Genomic DNA, 21327 nt, shown 5'->3' with positions numbered 1-21327 from the left:
AAACGGCAGATATTGTATTAAAAATGATTATACAAGCATCTCAACAAAGGGTTGCGCAGTTGTCGACTATTGCCTAGTCCCATACGAACAGTTAAACCGTTATGAACATTTTAACGTAATAAGAGCAACATATCTTTTACAAAAAAAGCACCGGTATAAACACACTAGACCGAATTACAATTCTCGACCATTCAGTGTTACAGATGACTTTGTCTATGACAAATTTTAAGAATGTTGATAGTATTAACACAAGTGTTGTTAATGGCAAGTTAAACAAAAGCAAGATAATACACGATCGACAGAATATTCCAGAAGTTTTTATGAACAATCATGATATGTATTAACTTCTTAAGGAAAAGATAAACCTGATAGAGGCCGACAGAGATAGACAAGAACATATTGACAATTCTTATACTGAATTTCTGGATATACTTAACTCGCAGATGAAGACGCACTTAAACCCAAGGGAGAAAATCTCAATGCAAACAACACGAATAATAAGCGAGTTAACAAACCTTGGTGGAACGAGGATTTGAGCGTTGAGTGGAAGGGTGTTCGCGTAAGCGAAAAATTATGACTCAACTGTAAGATCAGATCTCAGAAAAACTTATTAAAAGCAACATTTATGAACAAAAGAAAACTATTTGACAAAAATGTTAAACGGAGAAAAAGGGTACACTGGCATAATGAACAAAGTAAATTATTAAAAGCTTATGAAAACACAAATAAGAGCGATTTATGGAAAGACATATGGAAGATTGGTATCGGGTCCGAGCGAAATAAATCTATTCCGATTGAAGTCTTGCTAGCTGACGGTTCGGTATCAACATTACCTCAAGACGTCTTAAACAAATGGAAGAACTCTTTTGAAAAGCTATACAATGTACCAAATATTAATAACGAGCCTGTAGTTATACAAAATAACTTACATTTTAACACTTTAAACACTTACTCACTGAACGATGGAATTCATATTTTGGAGATTGACAAAGCTGTGAACTCGTTAAACAAGAATAAAGCCCCCCGGGCACGACGGTATACCAGCCGAGATGTTAAACAATAAATTGACTGTGTACTACTTACATGCCTTATTTAACGTCTGTTTTGACACAGGGGCTGTTCCTAAAGCATGGACATACGGACTTATTACCCCAATCCTAAAAAAGAAAGACTCAGATAAACGTGACCCAGTTAACTACCGTGGAATTACAGTGACACCGGCAATTTACAAAGTATATTGCTCTGTATTAAATGATAGACTTACTAAATGGAGCAAACTAAACAATGCAGTATCTGACACTCAAAATAGTTTTCGGAAAAACATAAGTACGATCGACCAGTTATCAACTTTAACTAGTATAATCGACGCTAGAAAAAAGACAAAGAAGGATACTTTTGTTGCATACGTTGACTTTTCCAAAGCCTATGACCGGATTAATAGAAGTAAGCTATGGGCTAAATTGGAAGGGAACTTCGGAATACACGGCAAAATGTTGACTGCTCTGAAGTCGCTTTACAAATCGGTCAAATGTGCCGTGCGCGTGAACAACTATACAACCGATTGGTTTGACGTATCCACTGGCCTGAAACAGGGCTGTCTGGTTTCCACGACAATGTTCAACTTTTTTTAAATGACTGCAGCGAACTATTTGAGCATTTAAATAAAGGTGTTTTATTTAACGGCAAGATAATAAGTCACCTATTTTATGCGGATGATTTAGTGTTGATTGCCGAAAATGAAAACGATCTTCAATATTTGCTAGACATACTATCGCGATGGTGTTGCACAAACGACATGAACGTTAATATTGAGAAGAGCAAGGTTATGCACTTTAGAAATCCGTCTAGACAGAAAACACAGTTTAAGTTCAGATGTAGTAATAATCAATTGGAATGCGTAGAAAAATATCGTTACCTAGGACTACTACTAAACGACAGTCTCGATTATAACATCACTGCAAAATACGTTGCCCAGTCAGCTACAGAGCCAGTCGCTTCTTCCTTGGATTAGGAAAATATACACCAAACGCCGCTGTGAATGGTGACATTGGATGGACCCCACCGCTTGTTAAACAATGGAAAGTTGTCATTTCCCATTGGGTCCGATTAGCTAATATGGACAGTAATCGACTGAATAACTTTGTATTTAAAGCAATATCTGTTTATAAGAAGTGTTGGACTCGTACTGTAATGAATAAAGTGAAAGATATAGCTGACTATAACTTGGATATAAACGTTAAAATTCGTAGATCTGAACACTTTAGATTAATAGATACGTGTCATACAACTATGCTTGACCAAATTCACCATCAATGGCGTAATGTTATAAATGTAAATACAAGCATACGACAGATAAATGGAGGCAACAAACTGCTGCTATACAGAACTTTTAAGCAATCATATAAAACAGAATACTACGTTCAGAGCCCATCTATTACCCGCCTTAACATAAGTGCGTTAGCTAAATTTAGATGTGGAGTGGCGCCATTAAAACTCGAAACAGGCCGCTATGAACCACTCAATGTTGAACAAAGAACCTGTTTTAACTGTCATAACATAGTAGAAGATGAATTTTAATGTTTTATTACATTGTCCTTTATATAATAATCTACGACATTTCTGTTGTTAAAAGTTATTGATATTAATGATAATTTCAATTTATTATCGGATAAGGAAAAACGTTCATTCCTTCTTTCAAATGAAACTATCGTTAAACACAGTGCCAAAACCTGTCATGATATCCTAAAACTCCGACGTCAGTATCTGTATAACAAGTAATTTAGTGTTTGTATGTTTTATTGCATGTTTTGTACATTAACGATTATTCTCACTTTATCTTTATTACTGAATATTTTAAGTTATATTGCATGTTTTAAAGTTGATATATTATATTGTTTTTTATTGAGCAAACAGTCTCTCATAACTCCATGAGGAGTGGTTTTATACATTATTATTGCATGTTTTATCTGTATTTATCCCATGAATGTATAAAAGTGAGACTTGAGTACATTTTCTGTCTGTCTGTCTGTCTGTCTGTCTGTCTGTCTGTCTGCAGCCGTTTGATGATTTCACACGGCCGTCGAATCATGTAAGTAAGTCTGCGATCAGCTAATTATTATCGCCGACGTTTCCAAATTAATTGCTGACATATGACAACGAAAGTCGACCCTCAGTCTTCATGCGACCATCGGTTGTAAATCCAATCTGAGACCAGTTTTGAAATAAAATTTCATGCACATAATTAGTAGGCATTTGTCGTAGATGATTATATTTTTAATACACAGTCTGTGACTTATCTTCAACAAATTCAAACTACTGATCGGCAAACACTAATAACTTTTACGGACTGCCAACCTCGTTTCTGACCTTAGGTTATGAAATGGCGACAAATAGCTGTTGAGTCATGGCGCATATGAAACAAGCTAATAGAAAAGTCAAGTGTTGGCTCTAAGCTTTCGAAATATCTAAAGCATCAAACTGTTTTAATCAACTTTAACAAAATTAGATAATGTTTATTGTTAAATACATTTCTTAACAGCCGCCTAACATCACTTTCAACAGAAAAAAAGCACAATGTATAGTAACATAGACATATTGTGCTGATCTGCAAACTGCTGTTTTATGGAATCTTAGGTTGTTCGAGAAATTTTGGCCATGAGCCATGAGAACGAACAAACTAAAGTCTGTGAGTTTGGTTTTCTGTCATCAAACCGGACAAGTTGATCACTTGTGGGTACTCCGGTTTCCCCCGCAACACATGACCACACTTTCGAGTAACATCCGGCCAACGAAAGTGATTAATATAATGCTGTTATAACGTGTTGCACAATCGTTTTAAAATATATCAGTTTAAACTATTCATTATGATTATGATTCGCAACGTACTTATGTCAGTCACGTTTTGAAGCATCAGTATGCTGACTCAATAACTTTTAAGTGTATGCCGATTTCCTGTTGTTAATCTTTATATTCAGACAATGATGGCCGGTAGTAGTACTTAATTTAAACAACTAATATTAAAACGTTTATGTGATGCAGAAGTGTTTGTGTCGTGAAATAGTTCACTTTTCGCAAAATGTTTTCTACGATCAACATAATTGTGGCCGGTTATTACTTCTGGATTATTTATCAATGGGGTGTGTTTATTCATCCGTGTTCTACTGGTTTTGTAGAAGAGATTTCTTCATAAAAATAATTTTAAAATTAACAAGGTACTTCAACGTGTAGTATTGTACAAAGAAATTGCTTTTAGCCTAAGCTACCGATACATTGATAAATGTAGTAATTCGATGAAATAAAACATTAAGTAAAAACAGTATGTTATATACATTTAAAAAAATGTCCGGTAATACGAAACTAGTTGTATAGATTATTATTTTACCTTTAGCCGTAAAAGCAGTCGTGCTACAAGACAAGCTGACGGTTTATCTCCAAAATGGAAACGAGGCTCCCGAATACGTCTACGTATTAGAAGGAACGGCGGTGAATTTGAGTTGCCATTCACCCCTTGACCAAATCCAGTACTCTTGGGCGAAATTCGTCGATCATTCAGTTACAGTTGATGGAGCCTTTCTCGTGCTAACGAGCATACAACGTCATTTTAATAATCGTTATACGTGCACTGCACGTAAAATCGGCACTGCTGAAACCGCCACAATCTCAGTTGTTCTCATTGTTATATGTAAGTAGCACGTGTACCAACATTTGTAACTGTTTTGGTACCATCTTATTGGTAAAGCCATGGAAAAAAACTAAACGACCAAAATATTTTAGTTGCTGTAAGTCAACCGGCCCATGCAGTTATAGAGCATGTGTAAATGACTGAAAAAAGATCAACTTGTAATAAAATCTGGACAATCATTGATTCGCAAAATAAGCAACACTCAGTTTAAAATATTTAATAAAAATATTTTTAATAAAAAATGATGATTTAAGGAGTAATGACCATATCTGAAAAAAAACGTTAGTGTTGAAACATGTTGATATGTTTGTAGAACAATTTATATAAAAAGAGTTTAATATTTTTCCAAATGACTTTATCTAACTTTAATAAGAGACGCTAGTACAGTATTAATGCCGACCTATGGCAGTCATGTCGCATCAAATTTCTGTGGTGAAAACTATGATCATGATGAACATCCCCTCCAACGTAAAGTATGGTTAGTATAGTCATTTACCAGTTCTAAATAATTTTCTAGGACTTAGTTATTCCAATGATACAAACCAATACGATATGGGTTTTTTATATTTAAGATCCACCCTCGAGACCAGTTATCTTCGGTCCAGATATTGTTGTTTTGGGAGAGTCGTTTACCTTATCCTGCCATGCGGACGGTAATCCTTTACCAAATTTCTACTGGAAGGTAGCCACCCATGTAGATGACATAGATACGAGAGGACCTGAGTACAAATTTACGCCGTCTTCTAGTAACCACTCCATCCACCGTATTTGTTACGCCGAAATGACGCTTTTCCCGACCGTCGGAACACATCAAAACCATTCAATTTATGCGGAGAAGGAAATTATTGTTCATGGTATTAGTCTCTTCTTTGTATTAAGTTTAAAATTCATTATGATGCCCGGTGAGTGCTAAAATATATTTATTTACTGTCATCATCAAAAAAAAGTATGAGGTAGTTATGCCATGCTATTGCTCGTTTTTTTATTATTCAAAGTGAAGTGATGTATTCGTTATAAAAGAAACACTACGTCTCTCTTAAAAAGTTAAAACTCTTTTAGACAGATAGCATACCAAGTGATGTTGTTCATATATTGCTGAAATGTTGAGTGAATTGTGAAAATATACTTAAGTTGGGAGTCGCTAGCTCTTTTGATGTGTATATCTACAGTTACATCTTTCTGGTATTATATGTTGTAGGTGTTTGGATAAATTTGGCAAAATTAAAAAGTCATTGCTTCATTCACTGGGCTTGTCCCTGTATTTTCATTGTATTTTTAACTTGCGAGCCAAAGAAGACAAACAGGTCCCTTTGATGGGATCGTCTCATATACAGTAAATTCCCAATCCACACGGAGCCCGGGCTTCGCTAATTTGCATATTACCAAACAAGTACACCAACGTACCATAAACGCACTTCCGTCTTTAATAGAATTTAAATTTAAACATTTTCGAATACATTTATGTTATATATATATATATATATTGTTATTTTCATTATATAATTGGGTACATAATTGTATCTCATTTATTATGTGCTTTCAAACTCCAACAGAGAAGACCAGTATAGTGTCTCTTCCGAGCAATGTGGAGACCGTGGTCGGGGCAACGGTAGATATCGAATGCAAGGTAGCTGGTGCCCCAGTTCCTCGAGTTTATTGGACAAAGACCGGGGATACAAGTTTTGCTTACCAGACTTCTAGGCTTTTCCTACTGGACGTTCAGGTAGAGGGCAGTGTAACAGAAATATACGCACAAATATGATAAGACATATCTTTACAACCGAACCTATTAGTATCGAAGCCCGTATGAGTTTGGTGGTTGTACATATCTAATTACCGACTTTTTTCTAACTGTTATGAAGGCATTTTTATTTTCATAATTTTCATAATCAAATTGGTTCTTTATACGTAAAACACATTAAGAGATTGTTTGATAATTTAGGTATATCATGCTGGTATATACACTTGCAACGCTGAAAATACTATGATGCCATCTGGTCGGGGAAGGCGAACTACCAGGGATTCGAAAGTTGTTGCACTTCACGTGAACAGTTAGTTCTATAATACTAAGATTCTATTACTTTTTTATGTACTAATTGTGATCTGTCTCCCAGCAAACATTTTATGATCCAATCTTTGGTAGCTCTCGTGTATAATAAAACTCGAGTTTGACGTGTTTCGCATAAAACATTGCGCTTAAGGATGGTTGATTTTCAATTACCTGTTTGTCTTTCCGATCACTTGAAAACTGTTCCAGATCCTGTTTTTCCCGATGCTTGCAAGGACTTTTGCAATCCAGGTACGTTTGTTAACTTTGAAAAAGAACGATTATAACATTTGGCATAAACCAGATAAGCCATGAACTAATTCAATTAAATGTGTCCATTCTTTGTGCAAAATAATATATATGTCGGATTAACTAATTTATATATATATATATATATATATATATATATATATATATATATATATATATATATATATATATATATATATATATATATATATATATATATATATATATATATATATATCGATATGGTGTACATTTGTTGCTTTATTGAGTGATTTAAAATCATTTAAGTTTAATTTTAGACTGGATTTGTAATATTACAACGACGCCACTATCTTCCACGGTTTCGTCGTCGACAATCGCTTGTCCCTCTGGAATCCCTGGACTCATCGTAGCTACTGTGACTGGCTGGCTGCTGGCTGCAACTTTGTTTGTCATAAGTCTATATTTTTTCAAATGTCTGCGACAGTCATCAACTATTGCAAAGCCAACTGAGCATGGTAAATACGATAAAACATTATATTGAAATAGATTGGTCAGAATGCGATAGTCTTTGATGCATTGTAATTAAGGTTGAAAACAGTGTTGTAATTCACTAGTATTGTAGTGAGCTCAGACAAACTCTTTCAAGATCTTTGCCATGAATTTGATGTTCTAAAGAATGATCTTAATTCACTGCTTGTATGGTTTTGCTGTATAAAACAAGAACTATCGAATACGCCTTTACAGAACAGGCCAAGGCACATTTGCAGAATGATATCCAAACGGTTGCTAATCAAAGGTAACTTACCTATGCATAATTCAAACGATTGAAGCCTAAAATATAAATAATTTACCGATTTCGATCAACAAATATATCCTATATATTAATCAATTGTAACAGGTGGTCGTCTTTTAATGTTAGTAATGGGTTTATTAGATGACCCGATATCGGATATATGGGGCGCATGAAACCATTTTCGAGATTGAGCATCACTCTGATTCATTATGGTCTCCTTTGCCCAATTTATCCAATATCGGATCACCTACTAGGCCCGTAACTTACAATATACGCGATGTGACATAACAAATAGTAGAATGCAACGGTAAATCGACACTGATTTTCATTATATTAGCGATTTGAAGATAACAAAAATGTAAATGTTGACATCTTTTTGCACCATATTAACGCAATGGCGATAAGAAATAATAGAAATGCTGATCTCTGTGTATAAACACAAACAACCAATGTTTACATAAAGTCTTATAACTCCTTTCATGGTTAAATAGAAGAGAAAGAACGTTGCCCTACAATCACATAGAGCAAGAGGAGATCGTAGATTCACCGTATACAGAAATACAGGGTATGTCTGGATGACATTATTATGATATATAAGTAGTATAGAATGTAGCTTAAGCGCAAATGCTCTTATCATAATTTCATCTATCTAATTTGCATGAGTAACAAACAGCAACAGATAAATAAGAACAACAACAACACCAACAACAACATCACAAGAACCACAACCACCACGACCACCATAACCAACAACAACAATAACACCAACGCCTACATCAACCAAAACACGAATAACAACACCATCAAGCCAAAACAACCAACACCACCAACAACAACAATAAATAAATAGTTGAACTGTTTGCATGGTTATACAGTGTTCGTCGAATTTCTTTTGACTGCTATCAATCTAATAAGTAAGTCTGAATATAAGGAATTGCTGTGATGTTTACACGTTCAAGCTGCATGGACATCCGTATAACGACTCCTTTCTTTTGCATGTAATATCCAGGTCGGTCTTGCATCAGGGGAATCATCTTACCGTGAATGTATTGTCTGTTTGTTGACCGTTCCAAGGCGGAACCTAACAATCCTTGATAAACATACCTAGTTTTATAGACATAGTATGTATTCACTGTGCTGCTTTTGGAGTTTTGTGCTTTTCTTCCATGTTCCTTGTTTGTGATTTTATGTTATATGTCTTTGGCGTTTACCCAGTGCCAATAAACCGGGTTTATATTTAAACTATTTGCTACTGAGCTTGTTTCTGTAGCTTTTCGCATACATATTGTTAACTGTATATATGGTAGAATAAGTTGGATGATTGAAATATTGTCGTAAAAACAAACATACAATGTAGTCGTTGGCTAAAAGGAAATCGAAGATATGATCCCAACTATGATAGCTTGATGATAGTGGAAGTTGTTGTCTGTACACTCTTAGATATCAACATATGTCTTACTTTTAAAATGTAATGTTATATTGAAAATTATTCAATGAAACTCAGGATCCAAAGCTTGCTATGCTTTATAAACATTCACGATTGCGATATTTCATGAGACTTGTATATGTAATTGTATGGTTCAGATCATGCATATCACTTATTATCAAATAAGAAAAAGTGTACGTTAGTAATATATCAGGTTGACAATCAGTGTATTTTATTGCATTATCTATAGAATAAACATGTGCATAACATATTTTAAAAAATTATATTTTTACCATGTAAAACAGTGTGTATACTAAGTGATAAATTGCATCATAAATGCTACGTCGGAAGGCCTTTTAGCGACATAGTCTTCCCTTCATTCCTATTTTTTGTTTTAAGTCTTCATTTCAAACAAAATGTTGCCGTCCGACAGAATTTTTGACGAAGTTTATCTCGTGGTGTACAAACACTGAAAACAGAAAAGTAATACTTGAGGCGGTAATACGTAGTGGTGTTTAGCCTTTGTTTTCATCGAAAGTACTTTTCAGATCATAAGCCTAACATTTTATATTTTAACATGATGTGTTGAGTCAGTGTAATTTTTGTTTATAGTGGAACAAAAAGCCGGGCCGTCCTCTGACCAGAACCAACCATACTACCTCACACGTATGTGAACATAGTAAAATAGTTTACGATACAAGTATGGGAATACAAATAAGTCAGGTTTCTTTTAACATCCCTCTATATTTGAAGTTTATTAATTTAACATAAGTTATTGCATAATATTAAACGTGCTTGGTACGACCCAATTAAATATAATATGCTCTTATAGATAATGACACCATATGCTTTTACAATTTCAGCGTATTGATTATTGGTGTTGCGACCAACTGAGCAAAAGTTTGCAAGCAGCAGCCGAGATGTGTATACATACTGTAAGAAAGTTATTCATGAGAACCATAATCCAATATTTGGTCATCTTGTTATATGATATAATTGAACTTATTGCATGGATTGTATTTAGAACGTATGTTGAACGTGTTTAGGTGAATTTCCAGCGATAATATATGTTTTGTTATTTTGTTTGTGTTTGTGATTGTATAGCTTTCGAATTATTATAAATATATATGACCTTTTTAGACAGCTCAAATGGTAAAAACAAATATGTTTTATCGTATGTATGTCTTGTATATTGTTATTCGTTGTGTAGTGTTGTTGAATGAAAATTAAAAAAAAATCTGTTTCTGTAGTAATTTATTATTATTTTTTTTCTTCGAGGTTTATATCATGATGCTAGATTTAGTTCTTCTTAATACCAAGGAGAACCTCAGTACAATATTATATGAAACACGTGCCCTGGAGGTGTGTGTGTGGGCGGAGGCAAGAAACCCCACTACAAAATACAGTTGCTGTAACCCCTTTGAATGGTTCATAGGTTTACGAAAGTTTTACAATACAAAATGCGGTATCATTAATCACCGAAATACACGGAAAAGCACGAACAGCACGAAAATCAAGACGAAGGCACGTAAACAAGAGACATGCAAAACAGTTTAAACAAAAGCACGGATATTCGCACGGAAATCATTGAAATGCAAAATATAAACACAGAAAAGCAAGGCAAAATGCAAACTGCTTTTCAAACTTTCACCTTGCTGTTCTGTGCTGTTCCTTATCTTTAGTGCTTGTTGCAGTTTAGTCATACCCAACAAAGTATATTTGCTTTGGACCATCGTGTGATTCTACATCAGCATATTGTTCTTTTCTCATCACATATATTTATCTCACCAATCTTCAATAGGCAGTTTCTCATCACAAAAAAAAAACACGTATTAAGATTATTAAACTAATGTGTATTAGAAACATGAAAGAAACTAATTTAAAACCACATGATTATGTATTTCAAACCTTTAAAGTTGAAAGATCATTCTTGTGGAGACATTGGCAAACTCAGAGAGCGACTGTATAATTGACTTTTTGTGACATAACAACGCATTGATAATACCAAATATGGCAATGCATGCATAATGTTGTATTTATAAAACCAAGCACGATTATAAAGAAAGGAAAATATGGTATTTGAAATACCAATTATAGTACAGAGTGCAAACCATATCAATTACTGTCACAAACTTATGGTAGAGAATGCAAAAAAAATAAATAAATAAATGGCAATGCATGAAAAATATAGCAAGAAAATCCTGGTATTTGTAATACCCATCATGGTACACAATGCATACCATATTATTTACGATTACAGTCGAACCCCGTTGGCTCAAACTACCAAGGACAGGCGAAACTACATCGAGACAAGCGGGAAAGTTTACCTTCAGTGTAAAATAATCAGTTCTTTATGTCCAGTTTGAGCCAACGAGGAGTTCGAGGCAAGAGAGCTCGAGCATACGGGGTCGGACAGTATAAACTATATGGCGAAGAATGCAAAAGTTATTGTATTTAAAATACAAAATATGGCATAGCATAGAACACATTGTATTTATTACACCAAACATGGTAGATAATACTATAATACTATAATATAATGGTTTTATACAAACAAAGTAATCTTGTTCAACACTTAATATCGTGCTTGAATTTAACTTACGCATTACTGATTGCTAGCATATTTTGTGAAGAGATTTAAAAAAAAAACACAAATATTTAACAGATGGCTGTTATGTCAATAATTATGTATTCTTAGACTAGATATGATTTTATACGTCAGGATATAAACAACTACGGGGAGTATACGTCAATTTTCATCATTGCCACATATGGTTTTTGTTCTGTTTTCGGCTTTTGATAGAGTTTTGGACTATAAAGTGGAGTGAATTGAAAGGATAGTTATGATTATCGATTGATGTGTGGATAGCTTGCGGTAAACTAAACTGAGCTTTCGTGCAGCCAAGTATCTGTTGTACATGCAGACGTCTGATGATTTCACAAGGTCGTCGAATCCTGTAAGTAAGTCACCTTTCTGCGATCAGCTAATAATTATCGCCGATGTTTCCAAATTAATTGCTGACATATGACAACGAAAGTCGACTCTCAGTCTTCATGCGACCATCGGTTGTAAATCCAATCTGAGACCAGTTTCGAAATAAAATTTCATGCACATAATTAGTAGGCATTTGTCGTAGATGATTGAATGTTTTGGTTATATTTTTAATGTACAGTCTGTGACTAATCCTCAACGATTTTAAACTACTAATCGGCAAACACTAAGAACCTTTACGGACTGCCAACCCGATTTCCGACCTAAGGTAACGAAATGGCGACAAATTGCTGTTGAGTCATGGCGCATATGAAACGGAATGTTAAGTATTGGCTCTAAGCTTTCGAAAAATCTTAAGCATAACACTGCTTTAATTATCCTTTTTAATTAGCCAAATAACGTGCATAAATTAGTTAATTGTTTACTGTTAAATACATTTCTTAACAACCTAACATCACTTTCTACAACAAAAAATGACGATTTATAGTAACACAGATATATTGTACTAATCAGCATCCTGTCATATGGTATCTAAGGTTGTTTGATAAATTTTGGCCATGAGCCATGAATACGAACAAACTCAAGTCCAACTCCAGACTCAGATTCAGAAAAAGCACCTTCATTAAATTACAAAGAATCATCTTTGTTCCATTCGTCTTTAAATGTACATAATTGTACAATTGTAAATAAAATTTGAATATTTCAAATTTCATCATCAAAACTAGAAAGAAAGAAACAATGAAATGTAGATTTGCAGTTTGCCACTTGAGTCTGAACATGGCATGACACTGTTGGTAATCATGGCCCTTTGTTCTTTTACTATAATATCAATTGAAATAATTGGAACGTTTTTGTAAAAATCACTTTGAAAAAAATGTGTACAATAGTTTAGAAACATGATAATTATCAATTATTGTCCGGTAAGCGAAATCCTTAGCGCACTCGCGACCTTGGTTCGATTCCCGACCTGGGCGGATGTGAGTTTGGTTTGTGGTCATCAAGCCGGACAGGTGGGATACTTCTTGGTACTCCGGTTTTCTCTGCCACACATGACTGCACTTTCGCGTAACATCCGGCCAACGAATGTGATTAATACAATGCTGTTATAACTGGTTGCACATGATTATGAATCACACCGTAGTTATGTCAGTCACGTTTTAAAGCATCAGAAGGCTGACTCAATAACTTTAAAGTGTATGCCGAGTTCGTGCTGTGAATCTTAATATTCAGACAATGATGGCCGGTAGTAGTACTTAAATTTAAATAACTAAGATTAAAACGTTTATGTGAAGCAGAAGTGTTTGTGTCCGCGTGAAAGAGTTCACTTTTCGCAAAATGTTTTCTGCGATCAACATAATTGTGACCGATTCTTACTTCTGGATTATTTATCTATGGGGTGTGTTTATTCATCCGTGTTCTAATGATTTTGTATAAGAGATTGCTTCATAAAAATGATTTTAAAATTAGCAAGGTACTACAACGTGAGTATTGTACAAAAAAATTACTTTTAGCCTTAGCTACCGATACATTTATAAATGTAGTGTTTCGATAAAATTAAACATTACAAAAAATATATTATGTACATATTAAAAGTACATTTGTGTCCGGTGATACCAAACTAGCTGTGTAGATTATAATTATACATTTAGCCGTACAAGCAGTCGTGCTACAAGACAACCTTACGGTTTATCTTCAAAATGGCAACGAGGCTCCTGCAAACGTCAACGTATTAGAAGGAACGGCGGCGAATTTTAGTTGTCATTCACCACTTGCCCAAATCCAGTATTCCTGGGCGAAATACGGCGATCCTTTGTTTACAGTTGCTGGAGCCTTTCTCGTGTTTACGAGAATACAACGTCAGTTTAATGGTCGGTATACGTGTACTGCACGTAACCTCGGCACAGCTGAGAGCGCCACAATCTCAGTCGATCTCACTGTTATATGTAAGTAGCACGAGTATCAACATATGTTATTATTTGGTACCATCTTATTGGTGAGCCCATAAAAAAACTAATATTTTAGTAGCTGTAAGTCAACTGGCCCATGCAGATATAGAACATGTGCAAAAGACTGAGAAAGGATTAATTTATAATGAAATCTGGACAAACATGGGTGCGCCAACTGAGCAACACTATGTTTAAAGTATTTAAGAAACAAACTATTTTTGAAAGAAAATGATAATTTAAGGAGTAATGACCATAGCAAAAAATGTTAGTGTTGAAATATGTTGATATGTTCGTAAGACAATTTATATAAGAAGAGCCTACTATTTTTCCAAAGAACTTGATCAAATTTTAATAAGAGATGCTTGCAAAGTATAGATGCCGACTAATGGCAGTCATGTCTATTCAAATGTCTGTGGTAAAAACTAAGATCATGACAAACATCCCATCCAAAGTAAATTATGGTAGGTATAGTTATTTACCAGTTCTAAATGGTTTTCTAGGACAGGATAGTAATTCCAATGATACAAACTAATACAATATGTTTTTTATATTTAAGATCCACCCTCGAGACCAGTTATTTCCGGTCCAGATATTGTTGTTTTGGGAGAGTCGTTTACCTTATCCTGCTATGCGGACGGTATTCCTTTACCAAACTACTACTGGAAGGTAGCCACCCATGTAGATGAGATAGATACGAGAGGACCTCAGTATAGATATACGCCGTCTTCTAGTAAAAACTCCATCCACCGTGTATGTTACGCCGAAGTGACGCTTTTCCCGACCGTCGGAACACAGCAATATTGCTCAAGTTATGAAGAGAAGGAAATTATTGTTCATGGTATTAGTCTCTTCTTTGTAACTATGTAGTTTGACAAATCATTAAACGTTAAGAGCTAGTTATGCCATGTTATTGCTCGTATGTTATAATTCAAAGCCACGTGATATTTTCGTTATAAAAACTATGTCTCTCTTAAAAAGTTACAAATCCTTCAGACAGACCGCATTCCAAGTTATGTGGTTCATAAATCGCTGAAATATTGAGTGAACTGTAAAAATATACTTAAATTTGGAGTCGCTAGGTTTTTGATGTGTGTATCTACAGTTACATCTTTCTGGTATTTTATAGTGTAGGTGTTATGGATAAATTTGGGGAAATTAAAATGTCATTGCTTCGTTTACTGGGCTTTTCCCTGTATTTTCATTGTATTTATGTATTATTCATTTGCTTTCTTTGGCATATCATTGTGCTGTCAGCGTTAAAACAATGTGATAACACTAAGCTTTAAGCAGAGGAGCCAGGGCCTCTCGGCACTCGGGTAAAAATTGTGACGCGTTATATATTTACATACATGTTTATTCTCACAAACTTGAACAAAAATAATTTAATCAAACTAATTTCTTCTAAAAAATACAAAAAGAAACTTGGAGCGAAATAGATCTACAGTTTTATATAGACATTTTGAAACTTAGGACATGGTAACACATTGAGGTTTTACATGTGTCTGACGTAAGTTTGAATAACATGATTAAGAGGTTCGTCTCGTACACATACGGCTTTTTGGTATTTGCAAAGCGAATGTTAATACAGCATAAGCGATACTGTAGTAGTATTTGTTGTGACTCATAACATGTTTGATAAAGGGGTTGTATGTAATTGAATATGACAGAATTGATCATTGGGAGTTATTGAACAAACAACATCAACTGCCTTATGTGATGGGTTAGACTTTAGTAACACATTCTTATTGCAAAAATTTACAACTGAATTGAACTTGATGAAACAAAAATGTTTTTTTTTTACTTTACACACTGCATGGAAATACCTGTTAGACATACAGGTGATAATACAAAACCGTGATAATTAAGTTGTAGAGATTAACCTTACCAAATCTACTCCAATTTCTCGAATCAAGTCTCTTATAAGATTTAAGATAAGCTCTGTTATGTTTGATTCGGAAAGGTTGGTATATTATTATTTTGAAGCTTTTTGGAATTTGAATTGATTTTATGATAAACCAAAAACGTTTCCTGGAAATTGGGCCAGTTCTTCAACCAATGATTACAATCTTTGCATATATTTATTAGGGGTTACAATATATTGTTATTTGCATTATACAATAGGGCCCATAATCATATCTCATTTATGTTGTGCTTCCAAACACCAACAGAGAAGACCAGTATATTGTCTCTTCGGAGCAATGTGGAGACTGTGGTCGGGGCAACGGTAGATATCGAATGCAAGGTAGCTGGTGCCCCAGTTCCTCGAATATGGTGGACAAAGGCCGGGAACACAGAGTTTACGTATCAGACTGGTAGGCTCTCCCTACAGAACGTTCAGGTACGAGGCATTGCAGAAAAAATATACGCACAACAGTGATAAGACACACATATCTTAGCAAACGAACTGATTAATATCAAAGTCCATATGAGTTTGGTCGTTGGCCATACTTTTTAACCGACTTAATTTCCTGTTATGATGGCGTTCTTATTTAAAAACAGTTTTACTTGCCTAATTTCCTAATCAAATTGCTTCTTGATACTTATTAGACCCTGAGAAATTGCTTTGATATTTCAGGTCTACCATGCTGGTATGTATTCTTGCAACGCCGAAAATACGATGACGCCATCTAGTCAGGAAAGTCGCACTACCAATGATTCCAGAGTATTTGCACTTCACGTGAAAGGTTTGTTCTACACAAATTATATTGTATTACCTTTTATATGTTCTGTTTTTGACTTGTCTCGCAAATAACTTTATATGAACCTATCTTTGGTTGCTTTCGTTTATAATAATACGCTCGATTTTCATGTGTTTCGCATAAAATACATTGCGCTTAATGATGATTAATTTTTGATTACATTTTTGTTTTTTGCAATCAATTGGACATTTTACTGAAAACTGTTTCAGATTCTGTTTTTCCCGATGATTGCAAGGAATTTTGCAATCCAGGTTTGTTTTCTAGCTTTGAAAAAGAATAACATTTGGCATAAACTATATAACCCATGCACCCATTAAATTAATTGAGTCTTTTCTTAATGCAAAAGGATGTATATGTCGGATTAACTTTTATATATATATGTATATAGTGTAAATGTGTTGTTTGTTTGAGTGACATTTCTTAGAAGTAAAATAATTTTAGTTTACTTTTAGACCCGATTTGCAACATAACTATGACACCACTATCTTCCACGGTTTCCTCCTCGCCTATCGGTCGTCCCTCTGGACTCACTGGACTCATTGTAGCAACTGTGATTGGTTGGCTGCTGGCTGCAACTCTGTTTGTTTTAAGTATAGTTCTGTTCAAACGTCAGCGACAGTCATCAACGATTTCAAAGCCAACTGAGCATGGTAAATATACATAAAGATAAGCGGAAGGTAACGATAAAACATTATATTGAAATATATTGGTCAAACTAGAGTGATATTCATGGATGCGTTGTAATTAAAGTTGGAAACATTGATCTAATTCACTATTATTGTAGTGAGCTCAGACAAACTCAAGATTGTGGCCATGAATTTGATATTCTAAAGCATGATCTTGTTTTTTACTCATTCATTGCTTGTATGGTTTTGTTGCATAAAACAAAAACTATCGAATTCGGCTTTACAGAACTGGCCAAGGCACATTTGCAGAATGACATCCAAACGGAAGCTAATCCAAGGTAACCTACCTATGCATAATTCGAACGACTGACGCCTGTTATGTAAATTAAACGATTAACTTTGAATTGTTTGATTAAAGTGAATAAATGTTATTTTATCAAAAAAACGACATGTCTTTAAAATTGAAATGAGACTGTATGTCCACACCGTATTGCATAACGGAAAAGCGACTGTACATCATATTTGCTCTTAAATGATAACAAATGATATATAGGCGGTCGACAACGCACTGTGTCATATAACATATGAAATGATATAAATGCGGCGATATGAACACGACGTACTACATAAAATAAGCGATATAACATGAGAAATGATATAAATGCGGTGGTATGAACACACCTTACTACATAATATAACCGACATAACATAATAAACTAAATTTTACCGTACCAAAATGCCGTATTATTTTCCGATTTCGATCAACAATATAATTATTTCCTATATATTGATCAATGTAAACAGGTTGTCGTCTTCTTATCTAATTTATGGGGTTATTAGGTGACCAGATATTGGATATTTGGGGCGCATGAAACCATATTTGAGTTTGAGCATCGCTCTCACCCATGGTTTCCTTTTCCCATTTATCAAATATCGGTTCACCTACTAGGCCCGTAACTTGAAATATTCGCGATGTGACATAACAAATAGTAGAATGCAACGGTAAATCGAAACTGTTTTACATTATATTAGCGATATGACGATAACAAAAAATGGAAATGCGATGGTATGTTGACACATTTTTGCACCATATTAACGCAACGGCGATAACAAATAATAAAAATGCTGCTCTCTGTTTCTACACACAAACAACCAATGGATGCATAAATACTTATTATTCCTTTCATGGTTAAATAGAAGAGAAAGAACGTTGCCCTACAATCGAATAGAGCCAGAGGATGTCGAAGATTCACTGTATACAGAAATACAGCCTGAGGGTATGTCGGGATGACATTATTATGATATATAAGCAGTATAGAATGTAGCTTAAGCGCAAATGTTCTTTTTATAATTTCATCTATCTAATGTCCATGAGTAACAAACAGCAACAGCAAAAACAACAACAACAACATCACCAGAACCACAACCACTACGACCACCATAACCACCAAGAACAACAACAACGCCAATAGCAACTACAACACAAACAACAACACCATCAAGCCAACACAACCACCACCACCAACAACAACAACAATACACTAATAGTAGCACTATTTGCATGGTTATAAAGTGTTCGTCGAATTTCTTTTGACTGCTATCAATCTGATGAGTAAGTCTGAATAAAAGGAATTGCTGTGATGTTTACACGTTCAAGCTGCATGGACATCCGTATAACGACTCCTTTCTTTTGCATGTAATATCCAGGTCGGTCTTGCATTAGGGGAATCATCTAACCGTGAATGTCTTGTCGGTTTGTTAACTGGATATATGGTAGAATAAGTTGGGTGATGGAAAAGCTTCGTAAAAACGAACATACAATGTAGTCGTTGGCTAAAAGGAAATCGAAGGTATTATCGCAACTATGACAGCTTGATGATAGTGGAAGTTGTTGTCTGTACACTCTTAAATATCTATATATGTCTTGCATTTAAATATAATGTTATATTGAAAATTATCAAATGAAACTCAGGATCCGAAGTTTGCCATGCTTTATAATTATTCAGTCTTGCGATATTTCATGAGACTTGTATATGTACTTGTATGGTTCAGATCATGAATACCACTCGTAATCAAATAAGAAAAAGTGAACTTCAGTAATATATCAAGTTGACAATCAGTGTTTTTATTGCATTATGTATAGAATAAACATGTGCATAAAATATTTTAAAAATCTACATTTTTTACCATCTAAAACAGTGTGTGTATGCCATTTGATAAATTGCATCATAAATGCTACGTCGAAAGGCTTTTAAGCGGCATAATCTGCCCTTTGTCCCTATCTTTGTTTTAACTCTTCATTTTTAGCAAAATGTTGCCATCCGACGTAGCATATGTGACGTAGAATATCACATGGTGTACAAACACTGAAACACAGAATAGTAATGCTTGAAGAGGAAATACCTACTGATGTTTAGCTTTTGTTTTTATCGAAAGTATTTTTCAGATCATAAGCCTAACATTTAATATTTTAACATGATGTGCTGAGTCAGTGTATTTTTTGTTTTTAGTGGAACACGGTGCCGGGCCGTCCTCTGACCAAAACCAACCATACTACCTCACGCGTATGTGAATATAGTTAAATAACTTACGATAAAATTTTAGGAATACAAATTGATCAGGTTGTTTTTAACATCTCTCTTTATTTGAAGTATCTTAATTTAACATAAGTTATTGCGTTATACTTAACGTGCTTGGTACGACCCAATTGAATAATAATATGCTCTTATGGATAATGTCACAATATGCTTTTTCCAATTTCAGCGCATTGATTATTCGTGTTGCGGTCAACGGAGCAAAAACTTGCAAGCGACAGCCGAGACGTGTTTACTATGTGAAAGGTATTCATGAGAACACTATTCCAATAGATGGTCATCTTGTTATAAGATATAATCGAAGTTATTGCATGGATTGTATTTAGAACGTATGTTTAACGTTTTCAGTTGAACTTCCAGCGATTAAATGTTTTGTTATTTTTGTTTGTGTTTTTAATTGTATAGCTTTGGAATTAATATATATGTATGACCTTTTTAGACAGCTCAAATGGTCAATACAAATATGCTTCATCGTATGTATGTCTTGTATATTGCTGTGTCTTGTGTAGTGTGGTTTAATGAAAATTAAAAAAAAAAAACACAAAAAAACAAACAAAATTGTCTCTGTAGTTATTTATTATTAATTCTTTTCTTCGAGGTTTCTATCGTGATTCTAGATTTAGTTATTCTTAATACCAAGGCCAACCTCATTACGATATTATAAGAAACATGTGCCCTGGAGGTGTGTGTGGGGGGGAGGTCAAGAACCCCCACTACAAAATACAATTATTGTAACCCCTTCGAATAGTTCATAGGTTTACGAAAGTTTTACAATACAATATGTTTTATCATTAAGCGCCGAAATGCACGGAAAAGCACGAACAGCACGAAAATCAAGGCGAATGCACGGAAACCAGAGAAAAGCAAAACAGTTTAAAGAAAAGCACGGATATTCGCACAGAAATCATCGAAACGCAAAAAAAACAACACAGAAAAGCAATGCAAAATGCAAACTGCTTTTCAAACTTTCACCTTGCTTTTCTGTGCTGTTCCTTATCTTTAGTGCTTTTCGCAGTTTAGTCATACCCAACAAAGTATATTTGCTTTGGACCATCGTGTGATTCTACATCAGCATAATTATTGTTTATGGTGTTATGACAGGCAGACCTTTTCTCATAACACATATTTATCTCACCATACAATAGGCAGTTTCTCATCACAAAAACAAACACGTATAAAGAACATTTAATAAATGTGTATTAGAAACATAAACTAAAATAGTTTAAAACCATATAATTATGTATTTCAAACCTTTAAAGTTGAAAGATCATTCTTGTAGAGACATTGGCAAT

General features: G+C 34.5%; 2 protein-coding genes across 3 annotated transcripts; both read left to right on the top strand.

Moving 5' to 3' along the window:
• The first annotated feature begins 3996 nt into the window (after window positions 1-3996).
• Window positions 3997-10427, top strand: LOC128234176 (hemicentin-1-like). The gene is made up of 11 exons (XM_052948218.1): window positions 3997-4136; window positions 4388-4681; window positions 5254-5535; window positions 6235-6404; window positions 6624-6732; window positions 6939-6980; window positions 7277-7474; window positions 7704-7755; window positions 8244-8317; window positions 9791-9844; window positions 10042-10427. Exons 1-11 carry the CDS (start codon window positions 4076-4078, stop codon window positions 10047-10049), a joined length of 1344 nt encoding a protein of 447 aa, XP_052804178.1. The 5' UTR covers window positions 3997-4075; the 3' UTR covers window positions 10050-10427.
• Window positions 10428-13368: 2941 nt separating this feature from the next.
• On the top strand, window positions 13369-20597 carry LOC128234174 (hemicentin-1-like). 2 transcript variants are annotated; one of them, XM_052948216.1, is made up of 11 exons: window positions 13369-13566; window positions 13820-14113; window positions 14673-14954; window positions 16285-16454; window positions 16692-16800; window positions 17025-17066; window positions 17268-17465; window positions 17728-17779; window positions 18639-18718; window positions 19952-20005; window positions 20205-20597. In XM_052948216.1, the coding sequence occupies exons 1-11, from the start codon at window positions 13506-13508 to the stop codon at window positions 20210-20212; spliced, it is 1350 nt and encodes a 449-aa protein (XP_052804176.1). In that variant the 5' UTR covers window positions 13369-13505; the 3' UTR covers window positions 20213-20597. The 2 variants fall into 2 exon arrangements, with proteins under 2 accessions (XP_052804176.1, XP_052804177.1); XM_052948217.1 differs by having other exon boundaries at window positions 13546-13651.
• The last annotated feature ends 730 nt before the right edge of the window (window positions 20598-21327 follow it).

The sequence above is a fragment of the Mya arenaria genome, chromosome 5 (assembly GCF_026914265.1).
Source record: "Mya arenaria isolate MELC-2E11 chromosome 5, ASM2691426v1".
Classification (NCBI taxonomy): Eukaryota; Metazoa; Mollusca; class Bivalvia; order Myida; family Myidae; genus Mya; species Mya arenaria.
The sequence above is the reverse complement of the archived record's forward strand: the minus strand, read 5'-3'. Positions and strand labels throughout refer to the sequence as shown.

Excerpts from the sequence above, each read along its gene's own strand:
- LOC128234174 (XM_052948216.1), top strand. The coding sequence starts at position 13,506 with ATGTTTTCTGCGATCAACATAATTGTGACCGATTCTTACTTCTGGATT. Across the intron at positions 16,455-16,691 it reads TCTCCCTACAGAACGTTCAG|GTCTACCATGCTGGTATGTA; the intron begins GTACGAGGCATT and ends TTGATATTTCAG. Across the intron at positions 16,801-17,024 it reads ATTTGCACTTCACGTGAAAG|ATTCTGTTTTTCCCGATGAT; the intron begins GTTTGTTCTACA and ends AAACTGTTTCAG.
- LOC128234176 (XM_052948218.1), top strand. The coding sequence starts at position 4,076 with ATGTTTTCTACGATCAACATAATTGTGGCCGGTTATTACTTCTGGATT. Across the intron at positions 4,137-4,387 it reads CTGGATTATTTATCAATGGG|CCGTAAAAGCAGTCGTGCTA; the intron begins GTGTGTTTATTC and ends TTTTACCTTTAG. Across the intron at positions 6,733-6,938 it reads TGTTGCACTTCACGTGAACA|ATCCTGTTTTTCCCGATGCT; the intron begins GTTAGTTCTATA and ends AAACTGTTCCAG.